This window comes from Phodopus roborovskii, unplaced genomic scaffold (assembly GCF_943737965.1).
Source record: "Phodopus roborovskii unplaced genomic scaffold, PHOROB, whole genome shotgun sequence".
In the NCBI taxonomy this organism is placed as follows: Eukaryota; Metazoa; Chordata; class Mammalia; order Rodentia; family Cricetidae; genus Phodopus; species Phodopus roborovskii.
Window position 1 is genome coordinate 10,583,916 of NW_026125506.1, and position 22,779 is coordinate 10,606,694.

At 50.6% G+C, this 22,779-nt stretch overlaps 1 protein-coding gene across 1 annotated transcript; it reads right to left on the reverse strand.

The window, feature by feature from the left end:
• Positions 1-403: 403 nt before the first annotated feature.
• Positions 404-17,860, reverse strand: Ccdc63 (coiled-coil domain containing 63). Its single transcript, XM_051176663.1, has 11 exons — positions 17,682-17,860; positions 15,300-15,489; positions 12,929-13,048; positions 12,214-12,395; positions 10,933-11,114; positions 9,590-9,592; positions 9,302-9,519; positions 6,498-6,572; positions 3,478-3,670; positions 1,946-2,149; positions 404-594 (listed from the first exon to the last, which is right to left on the reverse strand). Exons 1-11 carry the CDS (start codon positions 17,849-17,851, stop codon positions 455-457), a joined length of 1,677 nt encoding a protein of 558 aa, XP_051032620.1. The 5' UTR covers positions 17,852-17,860; the 3' UTR covers positions 404-454.
• Positions 17,861-22,779: the final 4,919 nt, after the last annotated feature.

Sequence of the window (22,779 nt, forward strand, 5' to 3'; positions counted from 1 at the left end):
TTGGATCTAGTTGTGGTGGCTGTTGGCTCATTGGTCCTGCATAGCCAATCTCACAAAGTATCTGGGTTGTGTGAAGGCTGCAGGAATCTCATTTCAAAAAAGAAATGACTTTTTCCTGGCGCATGCCTTTAGTCCCAGCACTCGGGAGGCAGAGGCAGGTGGATCTCTGAATTTGAGGCCAGCCTGGTCTGCAGAGAGAGTTCTGCTACAGGTATCTATGAGCCCCTTGCAGGAAGCTGGGGTTCAAAAGGTGGGTCCTGGGGGATCAGAGCCCCCCAAACTCAGAACTATCTACAGAAGCACCTGGATTTTGAGCCCCATCCTTCTCGCCCCCACCCCACCGCTGTAGAGCTGGTTCCCAGCTCTCGGAGCTCCTCAGCACAGCACCAGTAAAGGCCGCGGCTCAGAAGAAAACATTTATTCTCTCTGGGTATGGAACACAGCCACCTGCAGCTCAACCTATCACCTTCTTCTTGGGCCTTAGTTCGTCCCCCTTCTCCGACAGGGTGTCCTGTGGGTCCTTGCTACGGTCCTTCTGAAGGAGGTTCTCCAAGACTAGCTGCCGGAGGCTACTGTGGTCCAGGGGATAGTCCACTGAACCCAGGACAGAGCACTGTGAGGGGCTGGGATTTGATGCCCAGCTCGCTTCCTCCCCAGGGACAATGTCACTCCCTCATGCTGGGATGGTCATGGGGTGGAAAGTGCTCCCAGAGCTCCAGGCAGAGATGTGTTATCAGGGAATCCCAAGCAAGAGCCAGGGCATGCTGGTTTAATGTCAATGACAAAGCTGTACAGCACAGCCTCCGTTTGATTGCCAAGCTACCGCTCGCTACCCAGAGGAACATTCGTTTTAGTGGCTGCATAGTACTCCACTGTGTGTTAAGTTCTGACTGACTTAAGAGGTTATGATGTGTGTGTATGTGTGTCTACATGTGTGTGTATGAGTATATGTATGATTGAGTATATGTGTGTGTGTGCATGAGTGTGTATATAAATAAGGGTATGTTTGAGTGTATATGAGTATGTGTGTCAATGAGTATGTGTTTATGAGTGTGTGAGTGTGCATGAGTGTGCAAGTAGGTGTATTTGCATATGTGCATTTGAATGTATGTTTATGAGCATGTGTAGTGTGTGTATATAGTGTGTGTGATTGAATGTGTGTGTGATTGTGCGTGTGTGATTGTGCGTGTGAGATTTGTGTGATTGTATGTGGGAGTGTGTGTGTGATTGTGTGTGAGTGTGAGTGTGTGGTTGAGTATGTTGTGATTATGTGTGTGATTGTGCGTGTGTGTGATTGTGTGTGTGTGATTGTATGTGGGAGTGTGTGTGTGATTGTGTGTGTGATTGTGTGTGAGTGTGTGGTTGAGTATGTTGTGATTATGTGTGTGATTGAGTGTGTGTGTGATTGTGTGTGTGTGATTGTGCGTGTGTGATTGTACGTGTGAGATTGTGATTGTATGTGGGAGTGTGTGTGTGATTGAGTGTGTGTGTGATTGTGTGTGAGTGTGAGTGTGTGGTTGAGTATGTTGTGATTATGTGTGTGATTGAGTGTGTGTGTGATTGAGTGTGTGTGTGATTGTGTGTGAGTGTGAGTGTGTGGTTGAGTATGTTGTGATTATGTGTGTGATTGAGTGTGTGTGTGATTGTGTGTGTGTGTGTAGGGTTCTTTGCTTGTGCTTGGTTTGGGACCGCAGTGAACATGTTTCTACTTCCACTCTGACCCTCAGTTCTCCTTAAGTGTCTATTCCCATCTGTGTTTTCAAACAAGTGACCTCACCCCCCTCCATCCCCACCCCACCCCCAACCCTGTGTGATGAGCGCTCACACAGTGTGATGCCACTCAAGGAAGTAATGTGACGCTTGGCCCACAGACCCTGTAGGAACTCAGGCTCCTTAAGGGACTCTATCTATCGGCCTGCCTTGGTGGCAGTGACCAAGAACTCACCTTCTTCAAGTTTGTCACTGAAGGAGTCTGCCCCAAACACAGGGGGCACCACCTTTGTTGGCTCTGGGGCCTTGAGGAGGGCAGAGCCACCCCAGAAGGGGTTGATAAAGGGCTGTGGGACATCAATATCGGGTCCCTCCGCATCCTGCAGGCGCCGGAAGGACTCCAGAATCAGCAGGTCGTTAGTCTTCTTTTCTATGATAGCTGGAAGATAACAGGTTCAAGGTCAAGGCTGCCGGCCTGGGTGGCCATGGTTGTAACAGAGGGAAGATGGGAGCTTGACCTCCAAGGCTGTCTCACTCTAACACATGTAGGTCGAGCAGCTCATGGAACTACACAGAAGGTGTAAGACATGCAAAGCACCGAGAAATCACGGTTTCTTGGAAAGCATGGTCCAAAATGGGTTCCCCGGATGTTGACAATAAGAAGGCTGAAAACCAGTGTTCCACTATAAATTAAAGGTCAGGGCAGCCTGACCTTCAGGCCTTTGTTTATGCCATTCCTTCTGCCTGGGATACCTGATATGGGTGCTGGGATTCAAAATCAGGACATCTGCAAGAGCAGTGTGTGCTCTTAACTACTAAGCATCTCTCCAGGCTCTGTGAATTAAAATTTAAGAACAGAAGGCACCATTCATGCCAACCTGTCGTGGTCTGAGTTTTCATGCCCCCTCTTTACCCTGGGCTTGAAGCCAAACCTGGAAATGCAGAAGGCAGTTAGCAAGCATTTGCTACACACCAGGCCCCGCTCTGAGCACTTCATTTCCTTCCTTCCTTCCAATCAGGATTTTTATTCTTTTTTTTTTCTTGTCTTATTGCCTTGGCAAGGATTACTATACAGCACTAAATAAGCTCAATGGGAGTTCCATCCTCACCATCTTCCTAACCTTAGAGAAAAAAACATGAGGCTCAAATATGTGTGAGAACAGGAATGCATACATGCATGCATATAGGCACATGTGTGTGTGCATGCATGCTCATGCATGTGCTTCTGTATGTGTTGTTTGCATGTGTGTATAGTGTTTGAGCGTGTTTGAACATGTCTTTGTGCATGTGTGTGCATATGTCTGTGTGTGTAATGTTTGTGTGGGCGCCTTGTGTGTGTGCACATCCATGTGTATCCACGTGTGCAGGTGTGTGTGCGCATGTACAAGTATAGTGCTTGTGTATGTGTGTAAGAAAGCTCCCTTCTAGTTTAGTTTTTCTCATTAAGGGCATTGAATTTCACTAAACTGCTCTCCCGCATCAACTGGAATCATCACCAACTATACCATATTTAATCCTCCCAATAACCCAATGAGATAGTTCCTCAGTTTACCCTCGCTTTGGGGGTGCAAGAAGCTGAGCACAGAGAAGGTCAGGAATGTGGCCAAAGTCACACAGCTTATAGGCAAAGAATTAGGATTTGAACCCAGGCAGGCTGCAGCAGGACCATGCTCACTATCAACCACAGAAAGAAAGAGTTCTTGTGCCTGGTCACAGAACATGATGGAAAGAGTCCCTAATTGCTGGGTGGGGCCCATCTCAGCTCACCAAAGTACTGCTGAAGGTTGGTGTCAGTTATCTTCCCAGTCTCGCCCAGCTTCCCCAGGATCTCCGTTGCATCACAGTTAATCTTCTTAAACAGCTTTTCCACTGAGTTCTTGAGATACTCCAGGGTCTTACTCATCTCCTTGTATCTGTTCTCAAAAATGTCTGCATCCTCGGTGGTCTTCTTCAGTTTCTCCTGGGGGCAGACAGACACCAGACCGGGCTTGAGGCTGGGGACTCTGTGCAGGTGACTCTGTGTATGTGTGTGTGTGTGTGTGTGTGTGTGTGTGTGTCCCAGACAGGTTTGCATCCCCAGAGGGCACGTGATCAAAGAAATGAAACTTCTGTCAGTGGCAAACAAAATTAAGAAAAGGCAGCTAAGGATGTAGCCTGGTGGGTAGGTGGAACACTTGTGTAAAGCCGGTGTGGTGTGCATGCCTGGAAATCTTGCACTTGGGAAATGGGGGCAGGAAGATCAGGAGTCCAAGGTTATCCTTGTCTACATAGTGAGTTTGAGGCCAGACTGTGGTACGTAAGACCCTGTCTCAAAGATAAGTGATGGCTCTGAGTGCCTAGCCTGGGCTCCTGAGTAGAGGAGATGAAGTGGGAGGGGTGGGGAGGGCTCTGGCATGACAGGTGGAGATAGCCTTCAGCAGGGGTGGAAACATCCCATAGAGTCCATAGATCCTGGGATGGATTTTCCTGCTGGGGTATTTGCACCCTCCATGATCCCCTGGCTACCACCACAACCCCATGAAGACAGGAAACAGTAAAAACAGGGCCAAGAAGAGGGGACACCAGTGAAGTCCCAACCCCAGGGAAGAACCTGGGATTCTAGGCTACAAGCAGAGGGAACTACAACAGCTCCCCAGCCCACCGTGGGTCTGAGCCACAGAACTTCTTCCTTGGCCTGAGCTTTGCTGCCTCCTAGTGGCGGAGCTGAGAATGGCACCACCAGCCTGGTCAGGATACAGGACAGAAATGAAGGGAAGATGCTCAGGGGTAGGAACTGTCGGTTTGAACAGGAATAGCCCAGGCTGTCCTGGAGCTCTGGATCCCTCCTGCCTCGGCTTACTGAGCACGGGTATCACAGGCATGCAATCCACACCTATCCAGTCAGGCGGGATTCACATCTTACCCTGCGTGCATTGTTTATTTTCCCAACACCTTCGTGAGAAAACCTGTTTACCCCAGGGGTGGCAGTGTGACCAGCTACAAGTCCTGTAAACAGTCATTGTTCAAGTGTCCCAAGAAACACCCGGAGCTTCCTGACTCAGAGTCACCACCTCCCCACTGATGGGGTGCCCTTCTGTATATGTGTGTTTCTCTAACTGGTTGATGAATAAAACACTGATTGGCTAGGCAGGAAGTATGGGTGGGGTGATGAGAGGGAGGAGGAGAGAGTAAGGGGGGCACGGCGTGTGTCGGAGGAAGGAATAACAGGTCTGGACCCTTCTCCAGTAAGATAAGACCACGTGGAAATACTTAGATTAATAGAAAAGGGTTAATAAGTAAGAGAGAACTAGCTGATAAGAAGCCTGAGCCATCAGCCAACAGGTTATAATTAACAGACACCTCTGTGTGTTCATTTGGGGCTAAACGGCTGCGGGACCAGGCCGGAAAGAAACCAGCTATACCCCACCTTCTTTCTGCCTGGAGCTGTGTAGTGTTACAGGGCTGCTGTAATGTAGCCACCAGGCATCCTTGGAATGGTAAACCACACACTATTGGGAAGTTTAAGTACCTGTCCCTTACAGCTCTCTTCCTCCCCACCCAGCTGTAGAACTCCTGTGCTCTCAAGGTTGATCAAACAAGGTTGTTCTCATAACTTTCCGGTGTGCAGTGCCCAAGCCTTGACCCCGGGTGTGGGTGATGCATGACTTCCTCCTATGCTTAGCCCGTCCCCTGGCTTAGGAATATAAGCCCGTTACTCTCTGTAATAAATGGCAGCAGCTTCCTCTTCACTTCTCGTGGTGGTCTGTTAAGTGTTTTTCAATCCCGACACCCTCCGCCAGCTCGGTACCCGGGTCGCTTGGGCGCGGCAACACACCAAGAAGGGTCTGGGTGGCAGATGACATCACAAGGACACCCACCCTCCTATCCTGGAAGTGCCAATTTCCGGCCTCTTTAACAAAAAATAAATGTCTAGCTTTCTCAGACTCCCGGGGCATCAGCAAGGAAGATGGAACTGGCATATGCCTTCTGTCTCAGCACCAGGGAGACAGAGGCAGAAGGATTTCTGAGTTTGAAGCCAACCTTGCCTACATAGTGAATCTGAGACCACCAGGACCACACAGTAAGACCCGTGTCCCCCAAAATAAAACCCACACCCTAGGGTATCTTGGCTCCCTAGGGTTGGCCAAGCTACTTTGACCTCTGCCAGCCTGTTTTCTCACCTGAAAAACATAAAGATCATGAATGGCACCTGTTCCCCAGGGTGATAAAGGGAGGCGGGGCCAGGGAAGTACACATAGACTGGGCTCTACTGACTAGACCAGGAAGCATTTGCGTGTGGGCTGTGGCTCAGTGGCAGAGGGAGGAACTAGCATGCAGGAGGTCCTGGGTTTGATTCCTGAGAGGAGGGGGGGGGGGGAGGAAAGGGTGTAGGAGGTTAGTTTGTGGTCATCAATTCTGGTGGAAAATGGTGGAGCTGGGCCACGGAGGAGACATATTTGTCAGGGCAGAATTGCAGCCCCGGGGATGGGGTTCAACCCCCTGGAAAGGGAGTCATCTTTTTGTTTTTGTTTTTGTGTTTTTTGGTTTTTCAAGACAAGGTTTCTCTGTATTGTTTTGGAGCCTGTCCTGGAACTAGTTCTGTAAATCAGGCTGGCCTTGAACTCAGAGATCACCCGCCTTCCGAGTGCTGGGTTTAAAGGAGTGTGCCACCACCAGCCACCGCCACCCAGCATTAGGGACAATGTCAGGACGGGCCACCTGGCCAACAAGGGACAGGTGACAACAGACAGGGGCTTCCCCCACCACACACACACACACACACACACACACACTCCGCCCCAGCTCACCTCCATCTGTCTCAGGATGTTCCGGGTGCCCTCGTGGGAAGACTGCTGCTGTGACCGCAGGTTGATGATGTCATCCTGCTCAGGGCAGAAGGGGACCAGTGAGGGGAAAATGGCAGCTGCCCTCCCCGCGCATCTAACCCTGCTCCAGTGCTGGGTAACCCATGAAGGAGCCTCCTCTACCCCCTCCTACTCCTCAGGAGTTTCTTTCTTCATCCTCCCTGAGAATCATCTAGAACTATCTAGAGTAGTGCTTCTCAACCTTCCAAATGCTGTGACCCTTTAATCCAGTTCCTCTTGTTGTGGTGACCTCCAACCTTAAAATGATTTTCACTGCTACTTCATAACTGTAATTCTGCTACTGTCACAAATCTTAATGTATATATCTGTGTTTTCTGATCGTCTTAGGCGGCCCACAGGTTTAGAACCATCCAGAACAGAGCAATCAATACAATCCTTCACATTCTACTTGCACTAATTCTGTAGTCACCAGACAAAGGTGGGCCCTGGGGACCACTGGGCGTCTGGGGTTTCTATTGTATTACAGTGTAAGGAATTTAAACAGTCACATGTCACTAGTGGCAGCTTCACAGGACCCCGATGCTTAGCCCAGAGTCTCTCAAGCTCTCACAAGAATCTGAGTCAGATGGCCAGGGTCACTCAAGTTCCAGGTCTGGAGCCAGGCAGAGACCCAGCCTTTCTGACCAGTCCCAGTGCAGTGTGACTCAGTGTGACACAGAAGTCCCTATCTCTGGTCTCCTCTCAATAATAGAAGATTGGCACAGGTGGCCACTCCAGTGAGGAGACACACTTTCTAAGAGGGGACAAATCAACCACTGATAATAAATTCAAAGGGTGTGTGTTGTGAGGTGGCGAGCACACAAATGGCTAAATGCCATGGGTGTGGTGTGTGGCCTGGACGTGCGCAGTTTGGGGTGCAGTTTTTCCCCAACAGACACAAGGTCCAACCTCTAAGTTACAGTTCTCTAAAGCAAACAAAACAAAGAGCCCGGAGGCTACAGTGCTAGTCCCAGCATCACAGTACAAACAGGGAAGAAACAGGCCAATAGAGGGAAAGCCCACCTTATCCCAAGCCCTCAAAGGTCCGTGTGCTGTGAACATTTCCAATCCAGTCAGAGGCCGCACAGCTCTCCTTCCAGAACAGCCTGGACCACAAAGACCTTCCTGCCATACCACACACAGCCACCAGAGGACAGTGGCAATCCACTCAAGGTCCACAGTGGCCTACACAAATTGGCACTTCGTGTCAGAATTGATGTCCCCAGAGAAACTAGAAAATTTGGGGGGTTGTGTGGAATGCTCTGCTTTTTAAATGTTGACGGTTACTCCATTACTAACAAATCTTAACAAATCAGAGAGGATGGACCCATGACTCAGACCCCAGGAAGACTGAAGCTGGATGTGTACAAAATAATAAATAAACGAATAAACAAATAATAAATAAAACCCAAATCCTTGTTTGAGCAAAGATGCTTCCTGTTGACTCATGCCAGAAATCTCAGCGGTCACCAAGCTGAGGAAGGAGGATTGCTGTGAGTTCCAGGCCAGCCTGGGCTACCTCGTGCAGCCTTGCTCAAAAAACACTAAGCAAAACAAGAAGGCAGCCAGGGCCCCAGGGTAACAGTCCTGGCAGGAGCCAGGACAATCCAAAGAGTCACTGAGTCCCTCCCTGTGGCTTGCAGATACTGAGACAATGGACCCCAAAGAAAAGCTGAAGCCGGGTGCCCAGCCTTCCTGCGGTGAGGTGGGGTTGGAGACAGCAGCCCTTGGGAAAGGGACAGGCCAGTTAACCTTGAACAACAGGAGAGGACAAGGGGCTGGGACCTTGTCTCCAACATACCCCACAAGTGGGGATTTGCCCCCATAGACACGACAGGGCCTCATGGGGGGGGGGGCATGATGAATTCCCCAGGTGACAGCGGGGGGGGGGTCAGGGCCTAAGGAACATGACCTCCTCAGAAGGGGGGCAGGGCACAGTCAGGGGGGACCATTGGAGGAGGGGGTGTGTAATGCAGCTAGGAATAGCAACTGCAGGAGGGCTGGGAGCCCTCACTGAATGGGCTGGCATGTGGCATTAGGTGGTCTGCACTGAGGAGGCCCACAAGCCGGGTGAGTATGAGACTGTGCATTTGGTAAAGGCAGTGGGGTTCTTTTCATCCGGGCTTTGTCAGGGGCCTGTCCAAGATAAGCATTAACCATCTCCCTCCCACTCTAAGGCCAAAGGCAGGACCTGAGTTCGATCCCCAGAACCCATGCAAACAATCTAGTCATCACGGCATGCACTAGTAACCCTAGTCTGGGAGATGGGGAGACAGGAGGGTCCCTGGGGCTCCATATCTAGACAGCAAGCATAGCTCAATTGTTGAGCTCCAAATCCCAAGGTAGAGGAATGGGGGTGATGGCTCAGAGGTTAAGAGTACTGGTTGCTCTGGCAGCCGGAACTAGGGTTTGATTCCCAGCACCCACAGGGCAGCGCCCAACCATCTCCAGTTCTAGGACGTCTGACGCCCTCTTCTGGCCTCTGTGGGTACTACATGCACATGGTGCACAGCCTGGCAAAACATCCATACACATAAAAGAAAATTTTAAAGTGCCATCCTACCTCATAGCCCAGAGTTGATGGTACCTGCCTCAGGGTGACTGTCATGACTGGGGCAGGGACACAACTCACTGTCAGAATCAGGGCACGTGGACATTGTCTGCAGAGCAAGTGGCTATGCCGGGGACCACCCTGGGGAAGACAGTTTGGGACAGGCAGACCCTGCCCTCCCAGGCAAGCCAGGTACCTGGATCCGCTGGGTCCTCTTGTGCATGGTCTCCATGTCATTGTTGAGCTCAGTCACATAGGTGAAGCGGGCAAAGTTCTTTTCCTCCTTGGCCAGGAAGTCCTTGGTGAGCTGGTTCAGATCCCCGTTCTCCGTCAGCTTCAGCAGCCGCAGGTGCGCCACCTCGTAGCTCTCAAAGCTCTCGCCCTTGCTTTTCTTCCCGTGTTTCTTGGACTTAACTGCAGAGGGAGGGGAGAGAGAATGATCACAGGAGGTGTGGAAAGGGACACGGCTCCTTGTTCTCATCACTGTCTCGGGGAGGGCGTGGCGCTTTGCCAGGAGATGGGGCAATTTTGCTTGTGACCCACATCAGAAATATCTAAAGAGGGGCTTGAAATCTGGTGAATCATTTGCGGCACAAACCCAAGGACCTGAGTTCAAACCCCAGAACAGGTAAAAAGCTGAGTGTGGTAATGTTTGCCTGAAATCCCAACCTGGGGAGGGGGAGACAGGTGGATTCCCTGGGGCTTGGTGGCCAGACAACATAGTTGAACCAGTGCAGTCCAGGTTCATGAAGAGATGCTGGCTCGGGTGTGCCTGTGAGGTCTCCAGCGGTTCCCAGCATTACGGCTGACAGCAGTGGACATATCTGGAATGGACTTTTGAAACGTCCACTTAGTTGCTGTGGACACCTTGGCTAGGTTATGTGTTAACTTTGAGCCACAGGGTCCTTTTCTGGAGCTGGGGTGCTGTAGGAATGCCTACTTCTTGGCCTAATCCCAAGGGTCACATGGAAACCAGGAATGCCAGGTACCTAGAGTAGAGGCTTACACAAACTAGCTGTAAATGGACAGGGGTGTGGGGGGGTTGATGGGTGGAAGAGGAGATGACGATAGTGGTTTGGACGAGAGAGGTGAGTAGATGGATAGATGAAAAGAAGGCCCAAAAGATAAATAAAAGAAAAATCTCTTTGTGGCCTTTGATTTATTTTAGAGAGTAAGACATACACGGGATTTCTCAGAAACACTTGTAGCAACACAGTCCCAAGTGATAAGGTAGGAAAAGGCAGGAGAAACAGAACACATATAAGGGGTTGGGTGTGGCTCAGGAAGTGCATACTTAGTTGCACAAGAAGGGCCTGAACTCAATCCCTAAAAGCTAAAAAACAAAGACCAAATATACTTTCTGGGCAGCTGCCCCTAGTTCTCACCCCCTTTGTGGCTTTTCCATTTGATCATTTTGCTTTTTTACCATTTCACATAGTACATCCCAGCCATGACTATCACCATAGGCTGAGTCCTGACAAGACTTCAAGCAAGCCGTCAGACCCAGGCAGGGTCTCCCCTAAACTACAGACAGCCTCAAGGTGAAAAGACATTTGCAGGTTGCAGCTGTCAGACACACAGGCAAGCAGTTACATATAAATCACAAGGCAGCTGTACTTCCAAAAGTCAAAATAAGTTCTCAGTGTATCTGAGAAGCAAACATTTCTCAGTAAAAGTGTCCCCAGTACTGCATGATACAAACTATCCTAAAAGTGTGTTCACTGTTCACCTGAGATTTAAGTTTAACCAGGTGTGCTCTTTTTATTGACTATGATTGACAGTCCTACTATAAGAGAAAGAGAGGGGCAGGGAGACTGTGGCTTATACCTTCCTCCTTCTTGACCTGCTCCTCAAATTCAGTGCGGTCGTTGAGTTTGACAAGCAGGAAAGACTTGAGTTTGGTCTCGTGAGCATATAGGCGCTCCAGCTCACGGATCTCCAGGTTGTACTGAGAGATGTCTTTCTGCTGCCGGTCCTTCATGGCGGCCATCCGAGCCATGGCTTCCACCCTGTGTGGAAATGGCAGGTGGGGCTTAGTTTCCAGAGGACTGCATGTCTGCCCAGTGAGCATGGGTTTGTTTGAGGTTCTCTGCAATTCTTTCCTGGTGGTGGGCACCAAACTTAGGACCCTACCAAAGCTGTGAGTCTAGACCACCCACAGGAAGTATCCTGTCCCCCTCTTTACTGTTAGCAACATCTGCATCAGTAGTCCCATCATCCACCACTAACACAGTCACCACCGCTATCACCACCATCATAACCAATATCAACACCATCACTGCCGCCATCATTCTCATCACAACCATTGCCACCATAATCCCTATCACCACCATCCTCACCACCATCATCATCACCATCATCACCACCACCATCACCACCATCATCCTCATCACCACCATCCTCACCACCATCCTCACCACCACCATCACCACCATCATCCTCATCACCACCATCCTCACCACCACCATCCTCATCACCCATCATCTTCATCACCATCATCACCACCATCCTCACCACCATCATCCTCATCACCACCCATCATCTTCATCACCATCATCACCACCATCATCATCACTTTCATCCTCACCACCCATCATCTTCCTCACCATCATCACCACCATCATCCTCATCACCACCACCATCATCACCATCACCTTCATCATCTCATCACTACTTACTATCTGCATTCATAGATGAGTTCTTGCTCTTTACTACCTACATGGATCCTACAACAATGCAGGGAGGATGGAGGGAGGGGTCATCCTCAGACATGTCTGACTCTTAGGCCTGTTCTCTCCATGGCACGTTCCATGCCAGGAAAGACTTAGATGGATAAAGACCTGCCCCCAGAACAGACCCAGGGACCATGTAGGGGACAGAGAGCTGGAATCCCAGCTCCCCTGTCTGCCCTGCCCTGCACAGACTCCCTATTTGTTCTGAGAAAAAGGGAGACACTTTTTCCTCATGCTGTGGGGGAGAAGATAGAAACACCAAGGTATATGGCACCCTGATGGTCAGTGTCCAGGGTTGCAGCTGTTGTAAGTTATGGTCCTGGCATTTAAGAGCAGCAAATGGGTGCTGAGTTGGGAGCTGGGCCTTCCCAAGCACCTCTGCTCATAGGCCTGGGCAGACTGCTCAATGGCTACATTCATGGTCCTCTTCTGTGTCTGCATACGCCGCTGAAGCTGCTGGTAGACATGGTCATAGGCAGCCTTCTCAAAGAGGAGATCCTCAATCTCCTTCCGGAGCTGGGCATTGGAGGTCAGCATCTTGTCAAAGTGGACAGTGACCTGTGGGGAGGTTGTGCTTCAATGGGAGGCTCCCTTCCTGGGAGGACATCAGGGTCCTGCTGCTGTTCACCGAGTGCCAGCCTAGCCCAACTATAATAATGTGTCTCCTTCATCCCTCTGGAGGAAAAGCCACCTCTGCTTAAGAGCAGCTAATCAGAGGAGATTTTAGAATTCAAAAACTCCAGGGATCTTGATCAAATCAAATCTTTAGAAGATGCTTTTAATCCCAGTACTTGGGAGGCAGAGGCAGGCAGATCTTGATGAGTTTGGGGCCAGCCTGGTCTACATAGTGAGTTCTAGGACAGTCAGAGCTATGGGCTATGTAGAGAGACCCTGTTTCAAAAATACCAAACACAACAAAACAAGACAAAAAAATTGGGGTCTGGCCTGAAAAATATCAATACAGATCAGGTTTTGGGAAATATTACCAAAATATTCATTTTGTAAGGTATAGGGGTGAGGGTGGAGATGAGGGTAGGTGTGAGGGGAGATAAGGAATGGGGGTGGTGTTCAGAGAACAGCTCTTTGCCTACCAAGTTCAGTCGGGTCTCCAGAACATGGATCTGTTTCTGCAGCTTCCGGGGGTTATTGGCCTCTTGCGTCTTCAAGAAGATCTGTCTCTGGTTGATGATCTTCCTCTCCATCTGAACAATCTGAAGGAGATGGGGTTGGGGAGCATTGGGCTGCATCAGCATCTGTCCACCCCTCTGGGCATAGACTGATGATTCCACAGAGGAATGGGCTAAAGCAAAAGTGAGGCAGACTCATCTGTAAACAGAGCTCTGGCTTGGCTCCCTGATCCCCGCCACCACAATTTGATTTATTCTCACTCATCCAGGGAGGAAAAGAAAAAGACTCTTGGCTCTGAGTATGAATCTTCCCACTATTGAACCAAAACTTCCCCCATCTGTCCAGCCCCAACAGCCATGGTTTCTACAAGAAACGGCATTGGCCTCTGAGTGATGAAACTTCGTTGTTAACCCAATTAAACTAAGAACACCTCCAGTTACTTTGGTGACACCTCTGGTGACTTCTCAGTGCCCATCTGGACATTCCCTACATGTGTAGTTTCTCTGCTTATGAATGGGACTGCACTGGCTGCTCTTCCAGAGGACCCAGGTTCAATTCCCAGCACCCACAGGGCAACTCACAACTATCTGTAACTCCAGTTCCAGGGGGTTGGGTGCAATCATACAGACCTACCTGCAGGCAAAAACACCAATGAACATGCAATAAAAGGGCTAGGCGTTGGTGGTGCACACCTTTAATCCCAGCACTCGGGAGGCAGAAGCAGGTAAATCTCTGTGAGTTCGAGGCCAGCCTGGTCTGCAGAGTGAGTTCCAGGACAGGCTTTGAAGTAATACAGAGAAACCCTGTCTCAAAAAACCAAAACAAAGAAAAGCCAAGAACATGCAATACAAATAAATATTTTTTTAATGAATGGGATTGGGGGCTCTTACAGAAGTGACCAGGCATGGTACCACTGTACACATCATGGGAAGACTGTCCTTTGATGGATCTGGAGCTTTCTCATGACTTGGTCCTCACTTTGGAAATCAGGCCATCAGCACTGCACAGACGGGGCTCTGGGAGTTGCAGACACAAGAAGCCCACATTTCGGAGCATCACCCAGCCAAAGCCTTGATGACTTCCCACATGTGTGCAATCTCTGACTGCGTCAGTCACACCAAGGGCTGCAAACTACAACCTTTTGGAAATTGGCCCACAGCTTATTGCTACAAATAAAGATTTATTGGAAAAGCCAATCATGTCTGTACTGCCTGTGGCCACTGCCTTGGTGCACGGTGCTGTGGCTGAAAAAACACAAATTTGACTGTAGGGTCCTTTACAGAAAAACTTCACAGGGCCTTTTTTAGATATGTTGGACCAGAGGGTTCAAATTTTAAAAAATGCATTTGAATTTCATGTAATTTGCTACTTGATAGTCTTACTCAGGCACCATATTGGTTTAAAATAGATAAATAAAGGACTAGAAACAGTTCGGTGATGGAGGTATTAGGTTGCATTCCCAAGGAACTTGCAAAGGACTTAAGTTTGGTTCCCACAAACTTCACTCACATCAGCTGTCTCAATGATTCAGCTCCAGGGGATCCAATGCCGCCTTCTACACTCCATGGACACCGCTTTCCCATGCACATGCTCACACACAGGCATAGGCATATACACATAATTAAACTTAAAATAAATCTTACAAAAAAAAGAGTAAGGGTGCCAGGTATGATGGCATACATCTTTAATCCCAACACTTGGAAGGCAGAGGCAGGTGGATCTCTGACTTCAAGACCAGCCTGGTCTACAGAGTGAATTTTAGGCTAGCTAGGACTACAAATATATGTCTCAAAAATAAATAAATACAAATAAATTCAAAAGGTACATACTTCCAACACACAATAGTTTAGGGTAAGTTCCCTTTTCTATGAGGAAGGATCGGAACACAGCTTGGCCACCACCACCCTCCATGGGTGGTGTTGAATGACTATTTTGAGTCAAAGAATCATGTTCAGAATGACATGTGCATCCCATGGCCTACATGAAACTGTCCAGAAAACTTCTTTCTTGCCATAACACCTGGAAATGTCCCAGAGAGATACCCACCACCTTAGTGCCAGAATCAAATGATAACAGCCCCGTCACTAACCCCTGATTGGTACATGGCGTAAGGGAGGGGGGAACTAGCATCACTCGAAACCAATGGTGATCTTTGTTACAGCACCGAAACCTTGCCCGTGTCAATTGATGCTAAGGATGCTGGGGTTGGTTCTGAGCCTTGAAGTGGCAAAGGCACATGCAGGGTTAATGGTGCTGAGCTCCCATGCTCTGCCTAGGGCATCATGGGTATGCTGTCCCTGTCCCCTTTCTCTCAGTCTCCCAGGGAAGCCTCACCTTGTCATCCAGCTCTCCCAGCAGCACCTTCATGGAGGTGATAAGTGCCTCATAGTCCCCTTTGGTCTGCAGTAGGAAACGCAGCTCCATGAAGTTTTTCTGGTTCAGGTCTAGATTCTTTGGAGACTTCACAAGGCTCAGAAGCAGGGTGGTCTCTGCCTGCTCAGCTTTCAGATTCTCGATTTCCTTACTGAGGGGAAGCAGCTCTGACTTAAACCAGCAGTGCCTAAACTGCCTTCACAGAACCCACAGGGTGACCTACCCCAAAAGGAGCCTGGGGGATGGTCTGCCCCTCCCCCTCCTGTGAGAGGAGAAAGCTTCAGGGCTCAGGAGTTGGATCCAATTCTGGAACTGCATATCCCTGACCCCAGTCATTCCCATCTCTGCACACCACCTTCCCTGAGGAGTGCATGCATCTAGAAGACAGCCCTGGGGCCTATCAAGCCCTTCAGGGGGTCGGGAATGGGATGTAAGGTACGGGGCAATGGCTCAGTTGGTAAAGTTAAAGTATTTCCTGTGGAAGTGTGAGGACTTGAGGACCATCTAAGCAACCATGCAAAAATGCACGTGTTGGACATGAAGGCAGGGGGACAGCCCCTCCCCCCCAGGTAGCTGTTCCTCCATCTCTCCTAGTCAGGGAGCTCCAAGCCAAGTAGCGCACACCTCTAATCCCAGCACACAGGAGGCAGAGGCAGGTGGATCTCTGAAACCAGCCTGACTACAGAATGTATTCAAAAACAGACAGGGCTACATAGAAAAACTCTGCCTGGAATAACAAACAAAACAAAAAAAGCATCAGCCAGTGGGCCATGGTCCAGGGATGAAACTGATGGGCAATCTACAAAGACCACAAAGACAATAACAACCGCTCAAGGGATGCCTGTCTTTGCACTGCCACCAGACACTATCGTGAACCCTTGACCCACTTCCGGTGTGCACCAAGACCCCAAAACACTTCATTTTATTTACTGCACTACCATTGCAGAGGCCATATATGACCAGTAAACCTAGCAGCTGGCTTTCTCCGAGACTTCAGGGACTTGCCTCCTGAAGAGGGACCTTGTTAAATTGGAAGGAAGGTGGCACATGCTGAGTCCCACACAAAGGACAGTGGTTACCGGGAAAGGCAGCTGACTGTTGGGCAGGCTTGGGCTGGATTAAAGGGAGCCAGTGCCCTAAAGTGTAAGGCGGCTTTCAGTAAGAGTGTGTCCATGCTTTCCTTTTTAAATGTCTCACTATGTAGCCCTGGCTGGCCTGGAACTCTCAACATAGACTAGACTGGCCTCAAATTCACAGAGATCCTCCTGCACCTGCCTCCCAAGTGCTGGGATTAAGTGTGCACCACCATGCATGTCGTTTTTATTTGTATGGGAGTGGGTGTGGAAGCCTCTAGAGACTGGACGAGAGTGACAGAGCTCTTGGAGCTAGAGTTACAGGTGACAGGATGTGCATGCTGGGGACCGAACTCGGATCTTCTTCAAGAGCAACAAGTGCTTTTAACGGCTGAGCCATCTCTCCAGGCTTCACTTCTTCAACGTGTATTTATTTGTGCGTGATGTATGAACATGGGCGTGGTTGCTGGCATGCACTGCTGTGCAAATGCAGGTCAGAAAACAAACCGGGACTCAGTTCTCTACCTCTAGCCTTGTGGGTCTCTCGGATCTAATTCCGGCCATCAGACAGAGTCAGGCTGAGCCATCTCCCCAGACCTAGACATTTCCTCTTGTTCTATACAACAAGCGCCTTCCCAACAGATGGCAGTAAAGACTTCTTTTAAAAATTGACAGGGATATTTCCCTAAGGACCAGCCTCGCCAAGAGTAAATAGATCCATGGGAAACCAAAGATCCCTTCTGCTCCCTCCTCTGAATTCCAGTCATCTAGACAGCGAGGGTGGATGGAGGCTGCCTTCTGCCTTTGTAGAAGGGGGCTCACAGCCGCGCACCCTCCCCCCACCAATTGCAAAAAGCTGGGCCCTGCAGAGGCAACGTGAGAACGTCCCTGGTTGCCCCTGCCGGAGGATTGCCGCAAGGAGGCATCCCCTGGCCCCGCCCCGTCACTGCCACACTGCCACAGCTGGTTGGACAGAGGTAGACACCTGAACCAATCAGGTTATCCCTGTGCTGGGCCTGAGATTGATAGTTGAATATGTGTCTGCTAGACCTTGTGTGGGGCAGAGGGACAGGGGCATCCGCTAGGAGAACAGGGTCTAGTTGATGGCCACCTGTCTCCCGGGGGGCCCCAAGGCCCCTGGATCCCTCTCACTGGGTGCCCTTCTATGAATCTCTAGAGCACAGGGTAAAAGGTCCCCGGTCCCCAGGTGGGTTCAGGGTGCCCACTGCACCGGCTGTATCCTAGGCCCGGCCGGGAACACCCCTCTTACTATTGGTTGGCGATCATGCGCTGGTTGCGGAAGTTGAAGGATTTTCTGCTCTCTACCATTTTGCGAAACTGCTGCCTCAGTTTCCTTAGCTCTGCCTCGGCCAGCTGCTCTTTGGCCTTCTCGGAAAGTTCCGGAAGACTTAAAGAGACCTTCCTCCTATGTTTCTTCATCTGGGCGAGATGGAGAGAGAGAGGAGGCCCAGGTGGTCAGAGAAGCCATCAGGTGGCTCCCAGTAGAGGGGGAAGTCCGCCCCAGGATGATGTCATCTGCTTGTCTGTCACAGGGGAGACCCACCCAGGGCTGCCAGGTGACAGTCGAACTGTGGGGGTGCCTTGCTGAGTTCAAAAGGTGTTCTTTAGGGTCCTGAGTTCAAATGCTACTCTGCTTTGAGACTAGGAAAGTTATGGAGTGTTCCTGAGCTTCTAGCCTCCCGTCTGTAAAGTTGGTACCCAGAGATGGGGTGTTGGGGTAGAATGAGATGGTACAGGAAGGGACAGCGAGTGACCAGCTGTCATCACCTACCATTGGCACTGAGGTGGACTGAGCGTCCCTTCTGCTTAAAGACTGGGTCCTGGAGGTCACAGCCAGCAAGCCCACCTGCCTCTCTCTCGTTCTCTCTCTCTCTCTCTCTTGTTTTCTCTCTGTGTTTCTCAGCAATGTCCTGCCCAGAGTGAAAAGAGGAGAAAAGTAAGTGGGCCACCCCTGCTGGCAGGGAGGACCTATGGGCCACTCCCCCTTCTCACAGTCCCCTCCTCCGCCCACAGCTTGGCATACAAAGGGGACGTGGCAGATGGTGCTGGGTGTGACAAGAACCCCTCCCCCCAGAGCCAAGTGTGCCTGGAACTTCTTCCTCTCCAGTTTATTATTAGGCCCCGGGCAGATGGCTGCAGCCTGTCACTTACCCTGCTCCCCACATCTCTGAAGGAAGGGGCGCAAAGGTTTCAGATGGTGAGCACCCTGGTGGAGCTTTTGGGGCTTTTGATTTCCTGATATGGTCTCCTGTTAGCCCAGGCTGGCCTCAAAGTCAATAGGTATCCAAGGGTGACCTTGAACTTCTGATCCTCCTGCCTCCACCTCCAAGGTGCTGGGATTATAGGCGTGTGCCAACACACCCAATTTATGTGATGCTGGATATTGAACCCAGTATTTTATGCATGCTGGGAAAGTAACACCCACTCTCTCTCTCTCTCTCTCTCTCTCACACACACACACACACACACTGGGAGCACCTCCTCTCAGGTCAGGAGCCAGCAACCCAGAGGGGCATTTTAGCATATCAGAACTTGAATGTCACCTGCCAGAGGCACTCAGGTGAGGGGGCATGAGCCTAACAAGCCCCAAAGGTCTGTGAGACCCGGTGTGTCCCGAAACTGGGGGAATCCTAAGTGGTTCAGATGCTCCATTCCATTTCCTTCCCAGTCTCTGATGAACATCTGGAACCTTAGTTTCCACTCTGGAAAGCGAGGAGGGTAAGAGCCTATCAGTACTGGACCCTCACCTAATCTGCATATTCTCTGCCCACTAACATGGGCCTGGGATCTCCGCTGTGCATTAGAGAGCATTCAGCAACTCAGGCTGTTTGTTGCAGGCTGAATTTTAACCTGGGCACCTGAGGTCAGGCCCACGGACAGCCATCTCCACAGGGCCCTAAGAATCAAGCTAACATGAAGAGATAAACCTCAGACACCAAAGTCAGACCGGAAGATGCCTCTGGATCACACCAATCAGGACCTTTCATGAAAGCAATCGGAAGCGACTTTTCTGGGGCTTGTAAACCACCAGGGTTCTGGCAGTACAAATGCGCACGTCTATTTGACACACAAACAGTGCCTACTGTGTGCTTGATATCGTGGGGAGCCGAGCGGTGAGTCATCCTCAAGATGCTACGAAGGCAGCCCACGGTGAAAGAGTGGAAAAGCTCCAACAACTCGTGGCGATTGAGTTCTGGGGGATGAACTTACTGAGCCGAATAAGAGAGGGGGAATTCTGGGCAGAAGGCAGAAGGCAGAAGGCTGAGAAGCAAGGAAAATGTAGCCCACTATCTATGCTAGAAGATTCTTACGGTGAGGAGGGCATGACCATGGGGCCATGCCTTGACGGTTTCTGGAGCCTTCCCAAACACCACTTGAATTAATGACCTTACCCAGGTTTCCTTGAAACACCTCCCATTTCATTAGCTGCCATCTTTACCATCTCCCATTTAACAGCTGGGGCAGGGACTCCACACTTCCTCCCGGCTTTTAAATGACAAGGTGGGTTCTGCAGGGATCCTGGGTGAGTGACACAGTTTGTTTTAAAACAAGAATAAAGCTGAGCATGGTGGCACTGGCCTGCCAATCCCGCACTTGGGAGGTGGAGGCAGGAGGATCAGATGTCAAAGTCATCTTTGGCTGCAGCACGAGCTCCGAGGCCAGCCTGTGATATATGTCTCTGAATGAATGAATCAATGACAAATATAGAGGACGCTAGAGAGGACATACAGCTCTTTAAGTTTGGGGAGCATTTGTGGTGGCAGTGGCAACCACAGGCTTGTGGTAGCTCCCAGCTCCGCTCTTCCCCAGAAGGGGGCGCTGTGTGACCCGAACTTACCACCCGCGGCTCCCGTGGCTCCGGGTAGATCGCGGCGTGAGCGTTTGGGCTGCAGCTAGCTCGGCACCCCGCGTTCTCCGCCCTGGAACACGAGCCTTTGTGACAGGGGCGACCCACGTTCTCTATGGACAGCCGAGACCGCAGGACCCATTAGGAACCCGCAGCTTCTCAGAGGGGAAATGGCAAGGCACTCCTGGGCTACCCTCAGCTGCCCCATATCAAACCAGCCATGCCAAGGGGTCGTCCAAGCCCATCCCCTCCCTGGGCCAATCTCTCTTGTACCCTTACTTCTCCATTAAAGGCCTCCTTTCTGTAACACAGTGACCTACGCAGACTTGTTTTCAGAGTTTAATTTATGTCTGGATATTGACCCTAGGGTTTCGTGCATGCTAGAGAATGACTTCCTTCACCATCTGGAAGCTCCCACTCTTGCCAACGCTGTTTGGGCTGCTTGACTCACAGCCCTCAAACCCAACCGTCTGCCGCTGGGTGGGCAGTGGTTACAAACATGCTTCCAGGGGAAGGTTTACCCTTGCGGTCTTCCTGGGTGCAGAGCTCAGCCCTCTTGCCAAGAAGATCAAGGCTTCCCGCCCCACCGCACCCCATCTCCGCCCTGCCAGTGTGCACCTGGAGCAAACAAAACTGCCAGCAGCCCGGCATTGGTGGCTCATGCCTTTAATCCAGCACCCAGAGGCAGAGGCGGCAGATCTCTGTGAGTTCAAGACCAGCCTGGTCTACAATAGCGAGTTCCAGGACAGCTTCCAAAGCCACAGAGAAACCCTGTCTTGAAAAACAAAAACCAATAAGCAGTAAGCAGAGCCAGGATGGAGCAAGCGGGGCAAATGGCGGGCTGTCAGGAGGGAGGGGTCCCAACTGCTCACCCACCTCTGCCCATGAGGATCAAGGGCAGGCTCAAACAAACGCGAAAGAATCTAGCAGATTCCGGTTTACCCAGTCGACTCTCACACAGAGTGCAGGGCAGTCTCCATCATCCATCAGGGTCAGACTGCCAAGCCAGCCCTCTCTGGCCAATGCTTAGACATGAGGCTAACTGGTACATTACGGCTTCCTGGAGTCTGCCTCAGGGATGGCCTTATAATTATTGACAGTGGTTTCTCATTGGAAACAAAGGAGAGGGCCACAGTCCAAGTTTAGAGGCAGGTTCTTTGCTGTCTCTGAGAATGAGAAAGGAGTATGCTGCCTCTGTCTGTTGCTGGCAGCTTGCAATCATGAGGGAAGCTGTATGAGAGCCTCAGATATTGGCTGGGGCTGCAGATTAAGGATATGACGCCCTCCTGGATCACCAGCTCCTGGTAAAACCTGGAGCAACTTCAGGACTTTCATTAGAGTTCAAAAGAAGGGGCTCTGAGTCACACAGTTCTGGCCCGGGTGGAGACTTGTCTCAGACCTGCCTTAAGAGCCATGAATAGATAACTGTCTAAATCCTGCAAGATCCTTATCTAGCAGCAGGCTTAGCGATAAAAGGACATGGCTAGGATTGTCCCTTCCCGTAAGAGAGGACACAGGTGGACCCGTCAATTACCCTAAAGGAAACCAGGCTGCTGTGTTCTGGGGGCTTTAGGAATTGCACAGAGCCCACCTGAACTGTGGATGAGACCTCGTGCTTGGCTCCTTGGCCACTCCCTGGAGATGGGTGCCTTGGTTGTTCGGTTTGTTGTTCACTCCCACCCCAGGAGGAACATTCTCCACTTCGCTCTGTGACATACCTGCTCTACTCTGAATCCTTTCAACGGAGTTCACAAGAATGGGGATCAAGCACGGGAGCCAGCCTTGGATCCCGATCCCAGCGACAATGCTCCGTGAAGGAAAAGAGGTGGGGGACAATGCCTGTAGACCGCCCCTCCTTACATTTTGCTTTCTGGTTTTTGTTTGTTTTGAGGCAGGGTCTCACTAGGCTGGGCTGTCCTGGAGCTCATTGTATAGACCAGGGTGACTTCAAACTCGTGGAGATCCACTTGCCTCTGCCTCTTCAGTGCTGGGATTGAGAGCATGTGCCACCATGCTGTGCCTTGGGCCTTCATTGTATTGTCCCTTTCCTTTAGGTCACACTCCTGCTTGAGTCATCAGTGTGCTGACCCCTCAGGGTACTGCCCACCTGGCTGAGCTCAGGGCCCAAGAGTCTGAAGATGCAGAAATATGAGTGAGGGAATATCTGAAGGTCAGCTCCCACAATGCCCTGCTCCAGACTGTCCCACCTGGCCCTGCCCCAATAAAGTCACTGGCCATTGTCCTAATCTTCAGCCACTTTGGATTCCAGAACCATCAGAACTCACAGACATGTCAGCCCTTAGCCCAGTTCCCATCAGTGCCTCAGGAGATAAACTGAAGTCGCCGAACCCCTTTATCTCTCCTTTCCAGGGTTCCAGGGTGGCCACAGTGGCTGTCTTTGTCCATGCTGCTTCCTAATTGGCTTGTCGAGACAGGTAGCCAAACTGATCCCTAATTCACCCCAGCCTTGTCCTAAAACTCTGCTAACAACCATCACGTC

Excerpts from the sequence above, each read along its gene's own strand:
- Ccdc63 (XM_051176663.1), bottom strand. The coding sequence starts at position 17,851 with ATGAAGAAACATAGGAGGAAGGTCTCTTTAAGTCTTCCGGAACTTTCC. Across the intron at positions 13,049-15,299 it reads TGGGAGAGCTGGATGACAAG|ATTGTTCAGATGGAGAGGAA; the intron begins GTGAGGCTTCCC and ends CATCTCCTTCAG. Across the intron at positions 12,396-12,928 it reads TGGAGACCCGACTGAACTTG|GTCACTGTCCACTTTGACAA; the intron begins GTAGGCAAAGAG and ends ACCTCCCCACAG.